Source organism: Eucyclogobius newberryi, unplaced genomic scaffold, assembly GCF_026437365.1.
Source record: "Eucyclogobius newberryi isolate DKJ021-1_F unplaced genomic scaffold, fEucNew1.0.hap1 SCAF_7, whole genome shotgun sequence".
Lineage (NCBI taxonomy): Eukaryota > Metazoa > Chordata > Actinopteri > Gobiiformes > Gobiidae > Eucyclogobius > Eucyclogobius newberryi.
The window spans coordinates 15,589,117-15,607,537 of record NW_027316389.1 but is presented as its reverse complement, the minus strand read 5'-3'; the positions used below and the strand labels follow the sequence as shown (position 1 = coordinate 15,607,537).

Sequence of the window (18,421 nt, the reverse complement as noted above, 5' to 3'; positions counted from 1 at the left end):
GACACGCAACTCGGACTGAAGCGACAGGTTTATGTTTATGATGCGCCTATAACACCAAAAGTAACGCCATAAAGTATTACATCCACTGAAAACTGGATACATCACGATGATAGGAGGTAAGAAATGCCCTTGCCTTGCAGTACAATACTTAACTTTGTTTGGTGTGTTAAGTTTTAATTGCGGACTTTTCCCAGAAATTGATATTGTGCGTCATCCGGTAAACGCGTGCGTCCCTTTGCGCCATAAAGTGGTCCTGAGCGTTTGGGCAAAGGGCAGGGGCAAGTTACACTACCAATGGTTCAATTATGTTCTAAAGGACGGCAAAAAAGAAGTGTGTGAGGTCGGTATATGCAGAAAATGTGCCTAATACATTTCATTTCTGATAGTTCTTGACGCCAATCGTTGTTTTTTCTTGCTTATTTGTTTTCAGGTTCCGGGTGCCACACAACCGAATCTGACCATCAGAGTCACAGAAACCCAGAACTATTCATGTCGAGTAAATGACATCTATTCAAATTGCAGGTTTACCAAATGGTCTCATGTTTTGGCGCTGGACATTGATAAATCAGGTAAGGCTATGAGCTCATTTGCATACACGCGGCTATTTGGCTCTCTATGTCTGAGGCGTTTCAACGACATCATTAGAAGGATCAATGCTTCCTGTGGTGGGATAGAATGACCCGATTTGTCTGTCGCGATCAGGTTTACCCCCTGAGTGGCGCGGGGAGCCTCACATTGCGGTGCACCCTAAACCCCAGACACTTCGGCCCGGTGCCAAGCTGACGCTCCGCTGCACGGCCTTCGGGGTCCCGCAGCCCAAATACCAGTGGTACAGGAACGGGACTCCTCTGAGGCAGTGCACGGGGGAGATGCTGCAGGTGAGAAGAGTACTCACAGGGTGGTTTACGGGGGTCTCAGGGGATTGTGCTGAGCAGAGGGTTTCTGTGCCCAGGTGATGCAGGCGGGGGTCCAGGATGCTGGCACGTACCTCTGCGCAGTCACGAGTGTCCTGGGGGAGAGCTGGAGCGACCCTGCTGATGTGGACATACGTGAGTGATGTGTGGATGTGATATAAAAGTATAGATGATACAGGAGTGGCAGAAATTCTCATGTGAAGAGAATGAGATGAAAAAAAATCATCTGATGTAGGCTACAATCAGGGACTTTGAGGCAGGGCCCCTGCTAGCCAATGCTAACCCTTTCATAGAGGTTGTATTACAGACATTAATTTTAGCTTATTTTTTTTCAAATGAATGTTATTTTGTAAATATTGGATAAATCACAAACCTAAGTGGGATCTGGAGGTCCTCAACCAAGTAGTTTTCAACAAAATTCATTTCATTTTTTTGTATTTTGGTGCATTTTAGGTGCAATATTAAAATCAACTCATTTCTTTATTTTGAGGGCCCCTGCAGTCCCTAAAAATCCCTGCACCAGCGTCACCCAGAGCCCTTCTCCTGCTCTTCTGCAGAACAGATCAGGCTCTCGAAAAAAGGCTACAGGCTGAAAACTATTCATGCCTTCTGTTGTATTTATGAAAATGTGATGTAGACTTCTGTAAAAAGTTGAACCACTTTTGGCTTTGAGGTGTGAGCTTCTTGGTGAGCCGTCACATCGCACGTCTTGTTGGGCCAATTTTCATAATCTAAAGACCGTTTTGCTCCTTGGGGCTCCTAGAATATTTTGGCAGGGTCAAAAGTGGTCCGAGCCGTGCCCCTGATCTGTCTGTGTCAGTTTAACCTTGGCTTGTTTCTGCCCCTGGGCATCTCAAACTCGCTATGGAGAGAGAGAGGTGACACTCGAGTCCTAGTTTGAACTGATAAAGAGCCTACTGTAGGCTCACATATGTATTTTGGGCAAAGTGTACTCTTTTAATACTCTTTTTGATTTGGAAAATTACAATTAAAAGACACTAGGTGAGGTTTGGAAAAATAGGTGAGCCATAACAGGTTAAAGATGTACAGTTAGAGTAAAAAGTAAAGGTATTTCAGGCAGAGTTTGAGAATGAATAAAGTGTCTAGTGTTATTTTTTGATTAAAAATGAACACATAAATAAATACATAAACTTTAGAGAACCAAACCTTACATCTGTTTTTTATCAGATTTCTGTTTTGCTTAAAGTTGAACTTTAACTCAAAATATAAACTTGCTTAAAAAATCTCATGCATCTCAAGTGGTCTCTAATGGTAAAGAAACTTATTTTTGAACTTTTTAGTCCTGTGAAAACATCATGAAAGTAGAACGTGCACACACCTGCTCTCAAATAGTGAAGTGCAAGTAACACGTATCTCTAAAATGCTCTCAAGTAAAGTAAAGATACACACTGTACATATTTTACTGAAGCGCAGTACTTTACTCTGCTAGGCTATTGCAGTAATAACTAATTTACTTTCTTGTATTTGACATACTAATGCAAATTATAGGCTACATTAATTATTGTTTAAATGACTTACTGCACATGTAGGCCTAATTAAAATGTTGTTTGGATTTTATTTTCACATATAAGAAAAACTTTGCAACTTCAGACACAAAACATTACTTTGAGACCATCAGGACTGGACCACTTCACCTAACGCTTGAAAAGGACTAGTACTTGTAGACATAAGGTGGGCAGTATTGACAAAACATGAATATCTCAATACTTTTCACTATCTTGTCGATAATATTCAGACAATATCATGGCGATCTATCATCAGATTACTAAAATGTGCCTTTAAGTGGCTTCATTGAGGTTCAAGTCTCCTTTAAAATGTGATCGGACTGAAATATTAACCACAAATGTGTCACTTCATAACCTTATTTGAAAGATTACACTGCCGGTATTTTCTCTATCTACTCTTCATACAGCCCTTATTAAAGATATGCTCGAAAATGACATGATATTACATGTTTTTCATTATCACCTTTTGTATATGGATAGCAAACGTCAAGTCCTGTTTTCGAGACAAACATTATTTTCACTAGACCGAAATTTCCAGGTACTTTCCATGTGACAGCGTCGACAAAGAATGTCGTCAGACCATAGTGAAATTGCAGGAAGAGGTCTGACTGAAACTGAAACCATTTACACAGCTTTTGTGACTTTCCTAGAGCAACTGCACTTGACTTAAAGAAGAAGAAAAAAAAAAAAAGACATAGACGGACTTTTAAGTAGAAGTTGTTACGCTAACATTTAACGGTTTGTTGCAGAGTTAACAAGGCCGAGTATTGAAGTAACTCCGGCAGCAGCATTTACAGGTACGCAGTGATAAAACGACGTGCTACTGCATATCTGTTGGTTTATTGCACCACAAATAACAGTTTTCTGCGTCGTAGCCACTGATAAAGTTGCCCTGCTCATCGGGAACCTGAACTACGCCCATCATCCCGGGCTGACGGCTCCTGTCATGGACGTGCACGAGCTGGGCCTCCTCCTGCAGCAGTTGGGTTTCAAGGTTCTGTCACTGCTGGATCTCACGGCAGAGCAGATGTCTGCGGCCGTTCACAACTTCACTCAGCTTTTAGACACAGGAGTGTATGGTATGTACAGTAACACCTGCATTAGAGTCCTAAACACAGTATGTTAAAAAGGATACAAAAATACTCCTGATAACAGTGATCAGATTTAGCTAAATGGGCTAAAAGAGTGAAGTAAACATAAATAACATAAATAAAAAACAGAAATACAACATTTTTAAATAATAATATTGTTTTAATTGTGTTTATTTTACCATTATTATTAGTATTATAGCTAGCTGTTTTTATTTTTTTTATCTTTATTTAAGAGTTCTTCTATTAAGAGTGTTTTTTAAACTTCCTATAAGTTATCTGTCCTTTCCCTCTGTATCTACCTGCATTGCAACAATGAAATTTCCCCATGTGTGGACAATAAAGGAATATCTTATCTTATCTTATCTTATTGTTATTATATATTAGGGATCTGGGCACAATTTTTTCCTGTTCTGCCAACTCATGACACCAGTTTAAAAGGGTTTTATAAGTTAAGCCTTCGATTGGCCTACCTATTTTATTATGTATACTTGCTATAATTTTAGGTCATATGATGATTATTGTTATTATTATTGGTCTATGTTATATGTTAGCAAATTCCTGGTTTACTGTATGTTATTCACTGACAATGCCAATAAAACAGACGTTTCAGTTTTTCAACATCCATGTGTTCCTCAGGCCTCTTCTACTATGCAGGCCATGGGTTTGAACGAGCTGGGAGAAATTATCTTGTTCCCGTTGATGCACCACAACCATACCACACATCAACATGTGTCTGCGTGCAAAGAGTCATGGGCAAAATGCAGGAAAAGAGGACTGCGCTTAGTGTCATCCTCCTGGATGCCTGCAGAAAATGGTAAGTCGCAGGAGTAAACTGATTTTTGACATGGCCAAAGGTGTCTGAAACCAAACGTCTGTTTTTGAAGGAGCAAAGAGGGAGGTACGCCGTCAGTCATCCAGCCTTTAAGACCCACTGGCAACACGGTTTATGGATATGCCACGTATGTATAGCCTCAATGAACATGATGCTTGCAAATGTGTTGTAACAGGCCTTAAGTGTGCACTGAATGCAATTAAGAAATAACGGTGTAATGTAACACCTTCTTGTTCTTGTCCACTGCAGAAGCGAAGACGCTGAGGCTTTTGAGGTCCAGGACCTGGGCAAAAGTACTGGGATCTTCACCAAATACCTGAACAAGCACCTCTTACTGCCGGAAAAAGTCACCCATGTTTTAGAGAGGGTTTCTGAGGGTAAGTTTTACATACTGTACATTCACAAAAGACAGAGTCCCAAATAAACACATAGATAAGTATAAAAATACTTTAATACATTAATAAATAATCGTTGACCTACGTCTTAATTTCTGATAGATAGGTGATGGCAGATTTCTTTCCCCGTGCCCATTTAGTGTCTGATGACCTCATTCTCAGGAAATTGCGACTGTTGGCAGGAGAACAAGCAGAAACCCGAGATGTGAGGCCAAAACAGCTGCTGCGCCGCTCGCACGGTGACGGCTCTGCTCCCAGGGTCACGCACCAATCAGCAATACTGCATTCATAACACCGCGCTCCCATTCCACGAAATAAACTGTCTACGCCCAGTCGACTCCAAACCACTTTTTGTGAAGGAACATGCAGGGTCGGACGTAATGTGTTGATCAAGTGCTTTTATTAGCGCTCATAAAAACACCATTACACGTTTTATGAGGATCGTGTGCCGTCTACACTACATTAGGTTTATTTGTGAAGTTGTTTTGGTTTTAAAATGTGTTGTTGGCCCTGTTGGCACAAGAAAAGGTCAAAGGTTTAGGTCATGTATAATTCATGTATAAAGCAAGTCACTGCAGGTGAAGAACAAATATTAAATTTGAAACTTCTTGACTTGTATTACAAGTTTTTCATTATGTAATGTTTACAAGTTATTTCATCTGTAAAAATTGCAAAAAAATTACATATTTGATTAGAACCGTTTCATTTATTCCTTCATTTTGTTGACATAATTATTACAACTAAATGTACACAGGGGAATTTGGATATTTTGTTTAGTATTTGAGAAACTTAATTCTCCCTGAAAATTGGTATAAAAATTCAAATTTCACTTTAAACTTCAATGAATCAGGCTTAGAATTAGATCAGCAAATCTTGTTGAATTAAGAAAAAGTAAAAGTACAAGATTGTAAAGTTTGGTCGACTAATAGACATGTATTTTACAGCATGTTTGTACAGATTTAAACATAATATAGCCGTTTTAATGCAGAATTAGACAGGATATTTTGTTGTTTTTGAAGGAAGTTTGGCACTACAAATTTGCCAATTGCGTCCATTATATCACAGTCTGGATTGCGATTAATCTTGCCGCCCTAGTTTTGTGTGTGCTACTTAAAGGGCTGATCTTTATTTATCTACGGAGGGAAATGCATTTGGAGTAAACAGCCTTTTGAAGTTACAACGTCTCATAAATCTATTGACGTGCACTAAATCAAATAATAAAGCATCTTAAGGTACTGATTGGCCCATTCTGCAGTTTTCCGGTGAAAGTTTATATACTGAGTGCAAATTAAGCCAATGACCAAACATTTTAAGAATCTTATTTCTGTTCCATTATTTTACCAATATCAGCAAATGTTACATGTTAAAGGTTTTATAATTTTTGCATTTTTTAATTTATTTATTAGAACATAGATCAACAAAAAATACACAAAAAAGAACGAGCTGGACCAGGAGGAAAGGAGTGGCATCAGATAAAAAGTTACAAAAAATAAAAGAGGAATTAGAGCATATTAAGTTCTGAATAATTGTCCCATTTTGTCTATTTTTTTGTGTTGTTATTTTCAAGTTGAGTTCACAAACATAGGAATTTGCTTTTTTTGATACGGTGCAACATAAAACAATGAACAATGATAAAACAACCTATACAAGTCAAAAAGAAAAGCAATTAAAATCTGCTATAGGATAAAAATAAAAATAAAAAATAGCCCATAAGATAAAATACAAATAGGCTTACTATGTACACAAATTTGCAGTTGAATTTACGTAAGTAGTGCAGAAAGTGAACAGTGCAGCGAGTGATTAAATGATGGATAAAGTGACAGTGTTTAGGAAGTGTTCATGAGTCCAACGGCAGAAGACTCATGAAGGACTCGTTAGCCCTATAGCGCGTCACCCGTTAAGGAGTGATATACGTCTAAGGATGCATTCTGACCCTTTTCTTAATTCTTTTTTGGCACAGATGTGGACAAAGACCTCCTGGTGAAAGGCAAACAGGCAGTGGAGATCCGCCACTCGCTGAAGGAGGCTCGGTCACTGACGGACCCGGTCCACAGCGCCGGGCACACTCGGGAGCTGCGCCTACGGGAAGTCAGCTGGAGACACGCTAATGGTGAGTCGGCCAGAGTGTGTGTGTGTGTGTGTGTGTGCGTGTGTGTGTGCGTGTGTGTGTGCGTGTGCGTGTGTGTGTGCGTGTGCGTGCGTGTGTGCGTGTGTTTGGTGTGTGTGCGTGTGCGTGTGTGTGTGTGCGTGTGCATGTGTGTGCGTGTGCGTGTGCGTGTGCGTGTGTGTGTGTGCATGTGCGTGTGTGTGTGTGTGTGTATGTGTGCGTGTGTGTGTGTGTATGTGTGTGTGTGTGTGTGCATGTGCGTGTGTGTGTGTGCGAGTTTCATTTCCCCTCCGTCACATGGACAGTGCGTCATGTGAGTTCATGCAGAGGCGGGAGGTACATAGAAAAATGGATAACATCTCCATTGTCGTCTTGGAGAGTATCGCAAAATTAGGATGATATTGCAGTTTTAGAGAGGCACAATATTTGAATATTAAGTGGATTGTCTGTAATTAAAATGATTAAAATGAGCTAATATTGTTATCATTTTAGAATAAGGCATAAATCCAAAGCATTTATAAATATGTAATAATCATTCACCAACAAACTAATCATTTAATAATAATAATTTACTCGGGCAAGGATTAGGGTTAAGGTCAGGGCTAGTTAATATTAATGATTAGCTTATTTTTGTTAATTGGTTGGTTTTATTATTACTAAACATGTATAAATGCTTTGTATCTATGCCTTATTCCAAAGTGTTACCAAATGCTGTTGCTACAAAAATCTTATTGTGACGTAATGTTATGTTCCAGATAGAGATGTCAAGGTTTCAAGTCACAAAAAATAATAAGAACCAAAAAATAATAATTGTGACAATTTCAGAAGCAAGTTTAAGTATTTTTAGTTTAAGCAATAGCCCCAAAAATAGACCTAAATGTATTTTTATCTGGCTGTTTTTGTGAAATTTAACTTATTAATACACAAACTTGAGGAATGGTAACATTTAACAATTAAAGATTTCACTGTTGTTTGGTCACAGTCTCAACGATCCCGAATAATCGTTAAATCGTGAATCTTTTTCTCACAATAATCTTTGCACTAAAATTTGATAATGTTACATCCCTCGTTCCAGAGTATGGCATTAAATTTATCCATCTTTATTTAGCATTTATCCGTTCGTTTCCGTCACTAAAACAATAAATTGAAAGTTACTGTGAGCAAGGTCGCCTCTCCACAGACCTGACCTGCAAATTGGCCTGGTAGAATAACCTTTCTATAGAATAGTTTAATGCCGTACTGTGCAACATCTCAATATATATATATTTTTGAGTCAATCAAACAAAAATGTGTTAAAACATGTCTTTAAATGTATTAGATGAGGTCTAATTATTATTTACATATTATTTTTATGCATTATTTTATCTTTGTTTTATTTTTTTTCAGCATTTCTTTATTTTTTTTAGCTTTTTAAAAAACATGATCTCAATTTCAATATATTCCCCACCTCAAATACCAAGCAAATGCCATGGAAACGAGCAGTTACACATACAAAGCCACACAGTGCTCCTCTAAAATGGATCTATAGCATTTGTGATCATATTTAATGTCACTCAGTACGTCCATGTTAAATGTCTTTCAGAACTGCCACAGAAGAAATGCCTGAAGTATCCCTGTGGAGCAGAGGTGGAGGTCGGCTTCTCGGCTTTGTTCTCCAACGTGCTGGTGGTGTTCGCCAGTATCAAACGCTCACAGCCTCACGTGGTGGACTGCACCGTGGCCCTGAGCAGCGCTCCTGTAAGAAACGCCGACATCACACGCTTTATCCTGCAGCAAATCACACACCGCGCCAGGGAAAAGTCACAAAAGTCACTCTCGATGACTGCCGCAACTTCAACTTAAAGGGCCCGTTGTCATTCAAGTCGTTAAGTCGATTAATTCGTTGTTGTTGTCTCAATCAACCAAAAATTGTGTTAGTCGATTTAGCGTTTTACTGTGGATCATGAGTTTAAGCTGTTTTTTACATATCGTATTTTCCGGTCTACAAGTCGCACCGGAGTATAAGTCGCACCAGCCAAAAAATGCATAATAAAGAAGACAAAAACACATAAGTCGCATTGGAGTATGAAATGCAGTTGCAAGTGTGAAAATAACAAATACTATCACATATAAGTCGCTCCGAAGTATAAGTATATCGTATAAATATAAGTTGCACCTCGGCCAAAACTATGGAAAAATGTGCGACTTATAGTCCGGAAAATACGGTAATACTGTACTTTTCTGTATAAATTGTTGTTTTTGCAAAGGATAATGTTCGCATGTGTTCAGAAACATGGTCAAATCATAGAGAGATCGGCATCAGTGGTGGAAAGTAACAAAGTACAAAAGTAAATGTACTGTATTAAAGTAAATGTTTTAGATTTCTGTTCTTTACTTTAGTACATTTTACAGTGGATACTTTTTACTTTTACCTCACTACATTTTTGAACTGGACTGAAAAGTAAAAGTATATTTTCTTCAGGATTTAGACCTGCTGAAATGGCTGAGGTGTTTTTCGCACGTTATTGTAGACATTGTTTTTTAGTTCCCTTTGCACAAACAAAAATAATATGTATTGCGAAACTGGAAAATTATGACCACAAATGTACAGACTACTTTATCAAGATTTATTGCAATTTGACGCTGTAATAGTTCTCAAAAATAAAAAAATAATTACTTTTTGCTTATTTTTTACTGTAATACTTCAATATTTTTTCTTGAGTAGACTTAATAATGTTATACTTTTACTGTTAATGTTTTGCTCCTCTGTAGCTGTACTTTTACTTAAGTAACAACGTTGAGTGTTTCATACATCACTGCAGTACATGTCTTTAATTGAACATAATAATAATAAGAATGTCCATTACAGCCCAAAATGTTACAGTTTTCACAAAATTCAAAGGCGCGTGACCTTCTTCAGCACGATCCTGTGAGCTCTGGTGACATCTAGTGGTAGAATTGTAGAACTGTTAAATAAATGTACTGATTTATTTTCCTGCTTTCTTCCTCAGGCAATGGAAGATATATTTTCTGGACATGGCAGATCAGAGGACTTCGACTCCCTGTTGTTTGGTCAGTTTATTGAGCCGGGCTGCACTATTTGGCTCTGTGGTCTGCAGACACTAGAGGTAAAGACGCTGGACTTTGGTCTTTTTCAAATGTAGAATGTTGAAATCTGGATCATTATCACTACTAACCACCATTTGTAAACATATAAACAAACGAATAATAACCCCATTAATTTCTTTGTTACTACTGGTGAATTTCATACTATATTATACAACATACTATATATTTTTTAAACAAAATCAAAATCCAGTGGTCATGTGATATTTGTAAGACTGCCCCTTTAGCAGAAATGTAGATTCCTAAACAGTTCATACAAGAGCTCTGTATTAAGGTACTCCATTAGCTCTGCATCGAGTGACACAATCGTGGTTCATAACATGTATTAGCCTGAGCGAGACACAACCTGTAGTGTCCCGTCAGGAGACACAGGTGGTGCTGTGCCCACATTCAAGATCTAAAATTCTCCTTTAGTTTCGAACTTGAATTCATGAGGGTTTTATGCACCTCCAAATGCTCCGAAGGACAAACACCTGACACAGATGGATCAGTGCAATGAGCTGCTTGTGATTAATGTGTTTGAAACAAAACAATTTGTCAGCATCAGAATCACTTCGCCCTTCCCTAGCTCAATGTTCCCTTTGCTCTCAGGAACCCCTGTTCATCAGAGTGGATCTTCACTATTCTGTGCACGAGAGTGAGAGTGTGAGGCGATGCACCCAGAGCCAGAAGCTGAATGTGGGCAAGCCTCTGGTGGCCTCGTGCGGACTCAGGAACAAGACTGTCTCTCCAAAACACCACAACGCACAAGCTTACAACGCCAACGTCTCACAAGAGAGGAACCAAGGCCCTTCAACGGTTCAGGGGTTCAGCAGAAAGGCTGAGGGTCTGCCACATGTGACAGTGGGAAGGAACACACCAGAAGAACATGATGAAGAGGACACACTTAACTTCATTCACCTGAAATAACTCACCCCTGCTGCTGATTTGAGACAAACAATTGTCTGGTGCTAAAAGAGCCTTAATGAAGAATGGGACAGTTTAAAGTACTTAATGTTTCCTACAGCTCTTTGACAGCTTTTGCGCTTAACAGGCATGTTTTTATGCATATCCAGTGCAGTCCAGATGAACACATGCTGTAGTGTGGGATCGAAATCCTATTGTTAACCGGCTGCAGCTCCTGCATCACTGATGAGTACTGATTAGCATCAGAATGGCTGATCCCACCCCATGGCTTCAAAATGTTATTGTATGTTACGGGTAAATTGAACCTTAAACCTCCATTTCTGTTTAAAGAGGGATTGTCTTTTTGAACAAACCATCTCTTCTCCTGCTTAGACTCTTCACCTCGCTGTCCTCAAAAAGAGTGGCCTGTGGCTTTAAAATGAATAATAATAAATAATAAGTATAGAACAGATAGGATAGAATACACTACATTGTCAGTATCCAATGCAGTGAGGGAAGTTGAAACAGCCTCTGCACAAAAGTCTGTATCAACACAGAAGGAACACAAATTCACAGTCTATATTAGGATAAATATCAGTTCTCAGACTAGATCCGCAGATTTAGAATGACATTTGGATAAGAGTGTCCAGATGACTTCAACTGAATCTTTTTCTACAATGGATCCCTCCTGGACAAATGAGGGATTACATGACTAATATCCAAGCTGTTCTATAGACGGCCCCAGTGATAAGCTCCTTCAATGTAACACCAAACACTAGAATGCCCCGATTTTTACTTCATTTTATCATCAGATTACAAACTGGAATTGCATCGATCTAATGACCTTTTTCATTAAACATTGGACTATTGTTTGGCATTGTTTTTATTGGTTTGTTTGTTTTCTGGTGGAAGTCTGGACAGTCTGCGCCGTAGGCAGAAATGATATTAAAACTGTTTGGTCAGAGTTTTTATGCAGGTCACCATAAATAAAGTGTGTATATGGTATTATTGTTGTTATTAACGCCTTAAGCTTGGGGCCTATGAGCACAAACAAATGGCTGGACTCTTTGTGAAGCTGAGACAATACAAGAGCTGTTAATATGAGGATTTAGGGACAGGTTCAGACCAAACTGACCGGTGTGCATCTGAGTTACAAAGGGTCAAACTTTAGGGTTGAGTGTCTATTGATGGGAATTATATGAACTGCCTCAAAAAATTGAAATGCATCCAATGTGTGGACTTCAGCTTTAATGCTGTGTCACACTTTTACAAGACTTTAAAAATAATCAGCCAATTAGGTGGACTCAGGACTATGGTCAGGGCTATGGTCAGGACTATGGTCTGTGGTCAGGACTATGGTCAGGGCTATGGTCAGGACTATGGTCTGTGGTCAGGACTATGGTCAGGACTATGGTCTGTGGTCAGGACTATGGTCTATGGTCAGGACTATGGTCTGTGGTCAGGACTATGGTCAGGACTATGGTCTGTGGTCAAGACTATGGTCTGTGGTCAGGACTATGGTCAGGACTATGGTCTGTGGTCAGGACTATGGTCAGGATTATGGTCTGTGGTGAGGACTATGGTCTGTGGTCAGGACTATGGTCAGGACTATGGTCAGGACTATGGTCTGTGGTCAGGACTATGGTCTGTGGTCAGGACTATGGTCAGGATTATGGTCTGTGGTGAGGACTATGGTCTGTGGTCAGGACTATGGTCAGGACTATGGTCAGGACTATGGTCTGTGGTCAGGACTATGGTCAGGATTATGGTCTGTGGTGAGGACTATGGTCTGTGGTCAGGACTATGGTCAGGACTATGGTCAGGACTATGGTCTGTGGTCAGGACTATGGTCTGTGGTCAGGACTATGGTCAGGATTATGGTCTGTGGTGAGGACTATGGTCTGTGGTCAGGACTATGGTCAGGACTATGGTCAGGACTATGGTCTGTGGTCAGGACTATGGCCAGGATTATGGTCTGTGGTCAGGACTATGGTCTGTGGTCAGGACTATGGTCAGGACTATGGTCTGTGGTCAGGACTATGGTCTGTGGTCAGGACTATGGTCTGTGTTCAGGACTATGGCCAGGATTATGGTCAGGACTATGGTCTGTGTGGTCAGGACTATGGCCAGGACTATGGTCAGGAATATGGTCTGTGGTCAGGACTATGATCAAGACTAAGGTCTGTGGTCAGGACTATGGCCAGGAATATGGTCAGGAATATGGTCTGTGGTCAGGACTATGATCAGGACTATGGTCTGTGTTCAGGACTATGGCCAGGAATATGGTCAGGAATATGGTCTGTGGTCAGGACTATGGTCAGGAATATGGCCAGGACTATGGCCAGGACTATGGCCAGGACTATGGTCAGGACTATGGTCTGTTGTCAGGACTATGATCAGGACTATGGTCTGTGTTCAGGACTATGGCCAGGATTATGGTCAGGACTATGGTCTGTGTTCAGGACTATGGCCAGGACTATGGTCAGGACTATGGTCTGTTGTCAGGACTATGATCAGGACTATGGTCTGTGTTCAGGACTATGGCCAGGATTATGGTCAGGACTATGGTCTGTGTTCAGGACTATGGCCAGGACTATGGTCAGGAACATGGTCTATGGTCATAGATAAGCATCATAATATGCTCGTAGTAGTTCTTGTAATATGAAGCTACAAGACTTTGTCCGTGTGTCCTATGACTTCCTGGCATTCATTTATTTATATGCCTTTGTCATATTTGTGTACAATTAAATCCAGCAGGTTTAACAAATGGATAAGGCATGTTTTATTTTGTTTGTTTGTTTATTCATGCAAGAAATAAACACTACATCATACAGTTAAGCATCCCACTGTGATAACATATCTTGCCCCAAAATAACTCGGAGCTCGCATCTGTCTACTGCAAATAAACATCCGCAGATACGGCAGACCGTGGTGCACAACCGAGCAAAACAAACAACACCACGTTTTAGTGGGAACAAGGGACACAAGTAGACTTCTAGAAGCTACTGCTGGGTTGGTGTGAAATGGAGCAGATAAAGTTCAGCATTTGTATCATATTGAGTCAGTTTGATTCATGTTTTTAGGCTCTTTTGGGCTGCTCCTTGTTTAGAACGACGACTTTAATCATGATTTAGTCCTGTTCTATGACCTGGTGGGACCTGCCATTTACCAGGATGAGATCTAGTGGTGCTTGGGAGGCCAAATCCTTGTATACATTTAGGTCTATTTGCTGTGTTTGAGATTCACTGCTCTATTTAAAGTTATATTCCACATAGGCAATGTTATGTTATGTTATGTTACGTTATCTTATGCAGGAGTATGAGCATTTGACTTTTATGATGATTATTGTGAGTTTTGGATAAGCAAGTTTAACATTACAAAACACATCCCCAAAAGAACCACCCTAAAAAAAATAGCCAAATAGAAATAAAATCATGGTGTGCGACACTAAAGTTAATTGATAAAAAAGTGTAAGTAAAATTCTAAATTCAGCAAATGTGTGCTGAGTGAGAGGTTACACACGTGAGTAAACGTGTGACAATATAATAGATCCGTGGTGTGAGTGTGTGTATTTGTGTGTGTGTGTGTGTGTGTGTGTGTAGTTCCTGGTCGGTGCCATGGTAACTATACCACGCTGTCATCTACAACTAGAGAGACATTGTATATATTTACAGTGGCAATTTCAGCGGCCATCTTATGACTGGAAGAGGAGCAAAATTCTAATTCATCACAGGTTTTCAGATTTCAGATTTTGCTCATGTTTTTACTTTTTTCAGTAGGTAACGTTAGGCACCGTTTAGAGGACTTTTTTATTTTTAATAAATATCTGGCTTTGTTAAAGTTTTGAATTGCTAAGACAACGGTGCTGAAGTTTTCATTGCTCTGAAACCATGAACAGAAAATAGGCTACATACAACTAATTAAAGGCTAATTAATGGTAGTTTTGTTTTGAAGTACAATGCAGGGAACTCTTAATTGTATTTTATGTACACGAAAACCATTTATCTGTTTATTTTTAAAAATTATTATGATGATTATGATTATATTATCATCATTATTTCTTTGTTTTTGGTAGTCCCCCCCCCCCCGTATTTATATTCATTGTATATAAATACGATCACTTTTTAAAAAAAAATCTATGTAAAAAAATTATAAAATGTTTTTATTATGAATTTCTTTTTTGACATTTAATTTTTTTTTTTACATCAAATCTAGAATTTTTTTGAAATGTATACGCAATAAAAAAACAAAATAACCTTCAAAACTTTTGCAGTCAGAACATGGCTGCTTGTACTTGCGTTTAGGTTACCATGGGGATAGTGCTTCTAGGTGTCGTTACAACTTATTATTTTAAGCCCCGCCCTCCGCAAAGTTTGCTCTTGAGAAATTCCTCCACAGTTGAACTCAAACACAGAGTCACAAAAAGCCCTCGGACAGACCGTCTCCTCGTGCGCACGGACCGAGCAGGACAGACTTTTCTCACAAGCTGAACCACTTACATTTGTGCACCGGTGAGTAACGTCTGTCTAAACGTTAACGCTCACAGCATCATTTCACACGGCGCGGTTCATTTAGCAGTGGGGCCATTAGAGGAGAGGGACACGTACAGGTGTAGGATCAGGCTGCTGGACGCAAACCCGTGATTTGAAAAGATGATTTGATGAAAGATGGACAGAAGAGTGGCCTAAGTTTGTCTGTAAGGACGCGTTCTTATTCCATCTCATGACAGGTGTTCAAACACGTCTGGCACTTCCTTGTTTCTTCACTCCACCTCAGCAACTTTAGTATTGCGTCGACATACGGCTGTTTAAGGGTCATTTTTACACTGTTTTAGCAGCTTACTTCAGGGAAATGTCATATATCAGAGGAATATGTTTTATATATATATATATATATATATTTTTTTTTTTATGTGAAGAAGACACTTTTAGGCAGAATTTAAGCAACGTACATAGAGCCTGGATGGTTGACAATAAACTTACCGGTAAATGTGTATTATCTAAACTTTTCTGGTGGTGGGTTTGCCTCTGCCATTGCCTGGGATGTTCCATAGTATAGCATTAAACACATCTATCTGTGTATAACACGTATTACCATTGTTTATCGCTAAGAAATACCCCGACACACATTGAGTCTCACTGTGGGTCGCCTCTTCGCAGATCTGACTTGACGCTTGGCTTGGTTTAATGCCATACTGTGAAACAACAGGATGATTAAACTGTCCAGTCACTCCCCCAAAACTCTCCCATTTAAAGGGCATCAGTGCTCTCAAATTGCCTGACCAGCCAGTCCCTCCTACATTCTGTTCAAATGCAGAAGGGTCTGGAACTGGTCCTTAGGGGGCGTCAAAAAAAACGATCCAACCACCGCTGCTAATTTGTGTCTCTCAAATGCGGAAGACATCTCCTCTTAAATAAATTCGGAACATTCAGAACAAAATATATAACTTTATTTACCTCAGATTTGCAGAGTTTAGTGCGTCGCTTGTTGACTCTGCAGAAATCGGCGATGTTTCTTAGTCATCAGTGTTATTTTATTTAGATTTATTTCTTTCCCTCGAAAGCCGCATGTTTGTTTAGACGCAAATGGACAATGTGTTTCTCTGATTAGTTACCGTATTTTCCGGAGTATAGGTCGCAGCAGAGTATAAGTCGCACCAGCCAAAAAATGCAAGGGAAAAAAACATATAAGTCGCATTGGAGTATGAAATGCGGTTACAAGTGTGAAAATAACAGATAATATCACATATAAGTATAAGTATATAAGTATAAATATAAGTAGAAGTCGCACTCCGGCCAAAACTATGAAAAAAGGTGCAACTTATAGTCCGAAAAATACGGTACTCCGCCTGTCAATCACGCCCCTTTGTAAATCGGAGCGGCCGGATGTGATTCCAAGACTCAAACGTCTTTATAAAGTATTTTCAAAGCGTGTGGTCTTGGCTGGTCCGGCAAGTTCCCAAAGGCCCCAGCTTCATTGGACTGAATGACGTAGTGAATTAGCGCAGCCTACGGCCGACCTGCTTTGCGTTGTATTTAGTTCTTTTATCATTTCATCAACAAAACTAATTAGGAGTCGAGTCTTTGTGCCGCCACTCACACAGTTCGAGATCGGCACGTATTCAATTAGAAACAGTGAAAAAGAGAAAATGACAAAGCCAACCGCAGAGCAATATATTTGAAATGAAAGGACATCAGAAATAGTCAGTAGAGATTGTATAACATTATTTAAAGCCCTTTTTACACATTCAAAGGGGGTTTTAAGCTTGGGGGCACCATCGAGTTTAGCTTAGGGCAGTCAAATGGCTAGCAGCGGCCCTGGCAGAACTCCCTCCAACTCATTCCAGGCGTTTCCTCTCTCTTTTGTGTGCATATAAACCCTTTTAAACTTAATACATTTAACTGGTCAACTAATAAAAGCATCAACAAAAGGACTAGCATCTTTAACCAGCACGACAACAGCTTTAGTTCTTGTTTTCTTGTCTCGTGTGCGACTGTCCTTTTTGAGGTCCCTCACGCCTCTTGCACAATATGTCCCTAAAAACATATTGCGCGTGGCGTCTCGGGGGCAGAAGTGGAAAAAAGTTACAGATGCCACGGCGACGCATCTGTAATTTTGAGGGTCAGCTGACACATCCTATCTGTCTTTTGATTCATCGATTTCACCGTCCGTCCGATGGTTGGTGTTCCGAACCAGCGCACAAGGGAACTGACTGTCAATATTTAGTGCTGAACTTCATCGACGGGAGTTACTTTTGTGTTTTGACTCGGCACGTCATCTGGCATTAGGCATGAGTCATTGTTTCAACAGAGCAACCGACGACTGCTCTGTGGAAACGTTGCCTATAAATATGTAATTGAACAGTCATTTCACGCAAGGAATATTGTCTTTAGTTTATTTATAGAGCGTCAAGAGACAGTTAAGTTATGAATGTACAATGTTTGCACAAGAAAGAGTCTATAATGTCTATATTAACATTTTTATTTTGTTTGTTTTTAACATTTAATCAATGAAGCACAACTAATTGATTTGGCAAAATTATTGGCAACTAATTTAATAATTAGTAGGAATAATAGGAATAATATTTTTATCAACTCTATGATTTTTTTATCTCTGTTCTTCATCTCAGTCAAATATATTTATGGCTTTTTTCGATTTAAACAACTAATAACCAGATAAATTCATTACCAAATTAATTTTTCAGTGCATGACATAAAAAAAAAAAATAGTGCTGGGTGATAAAAACTAAAAAAATCTTAATGCTTGATTGCCATTTTCGATTAATTACTTATTTATTTTAAATTTAAAAACTAATACCTATGGATTTAAAACTAAAGGTCCATGAAGATCAGTACAGACTTCTGAACTATAAAGTTATACAGTTTATATACAGTTTTAAGTTTCTATTCAAATTAGACTAGTTAGTTTGCTTGTATATTACAAAGAATGAAGAAAATACTATAATACTATAACGATAATCTAGTCTCAAAAGGGTAATGTATTATATGTGGTCAGAAGTTCTTTAAATATTTGTCCAGTAAAACTTAAAAATCACAACTTTCATAA

General features: G+C 39.2%; 1 protein-coding gene across 1 annotated transcript; it reads left to right on the top strand.

Moving 5' to 3' along the window:
- The first annotated feature begins 50 nt into the window (after positions 1-50).
- Positions 51-11,837, top strand: malt3 (MALT paracaspase 3). Its single transcript, XM_072435725.1, has 14 exons — positions 51-116; positions 195-340; positions 431-569; positions 703-878; positions 953-1,049; positions 3,190-3,237; positions 3,316-3,519; positions 4,168-4,345; positions 4,416-4,490; positions 4,613-4,740; positions 6,719-6,868; positions 8,448-8,602; positions 9,856-9,972; positions 10,562-11,837. Exons 1-14 carry the CDS (start codon positions 107-109, stop codon positions 10,877-10,879), a joined length of 1,941 nt encoding a protein of 646 aa, XP_072291826.1. The 5' UTR covers positions 51-106; the 3' UTR covers positions 10,880-11,837.
- The last annotated feature ends 6,584 nt before the right edge of the window (positions 11,838-18,421 follow it).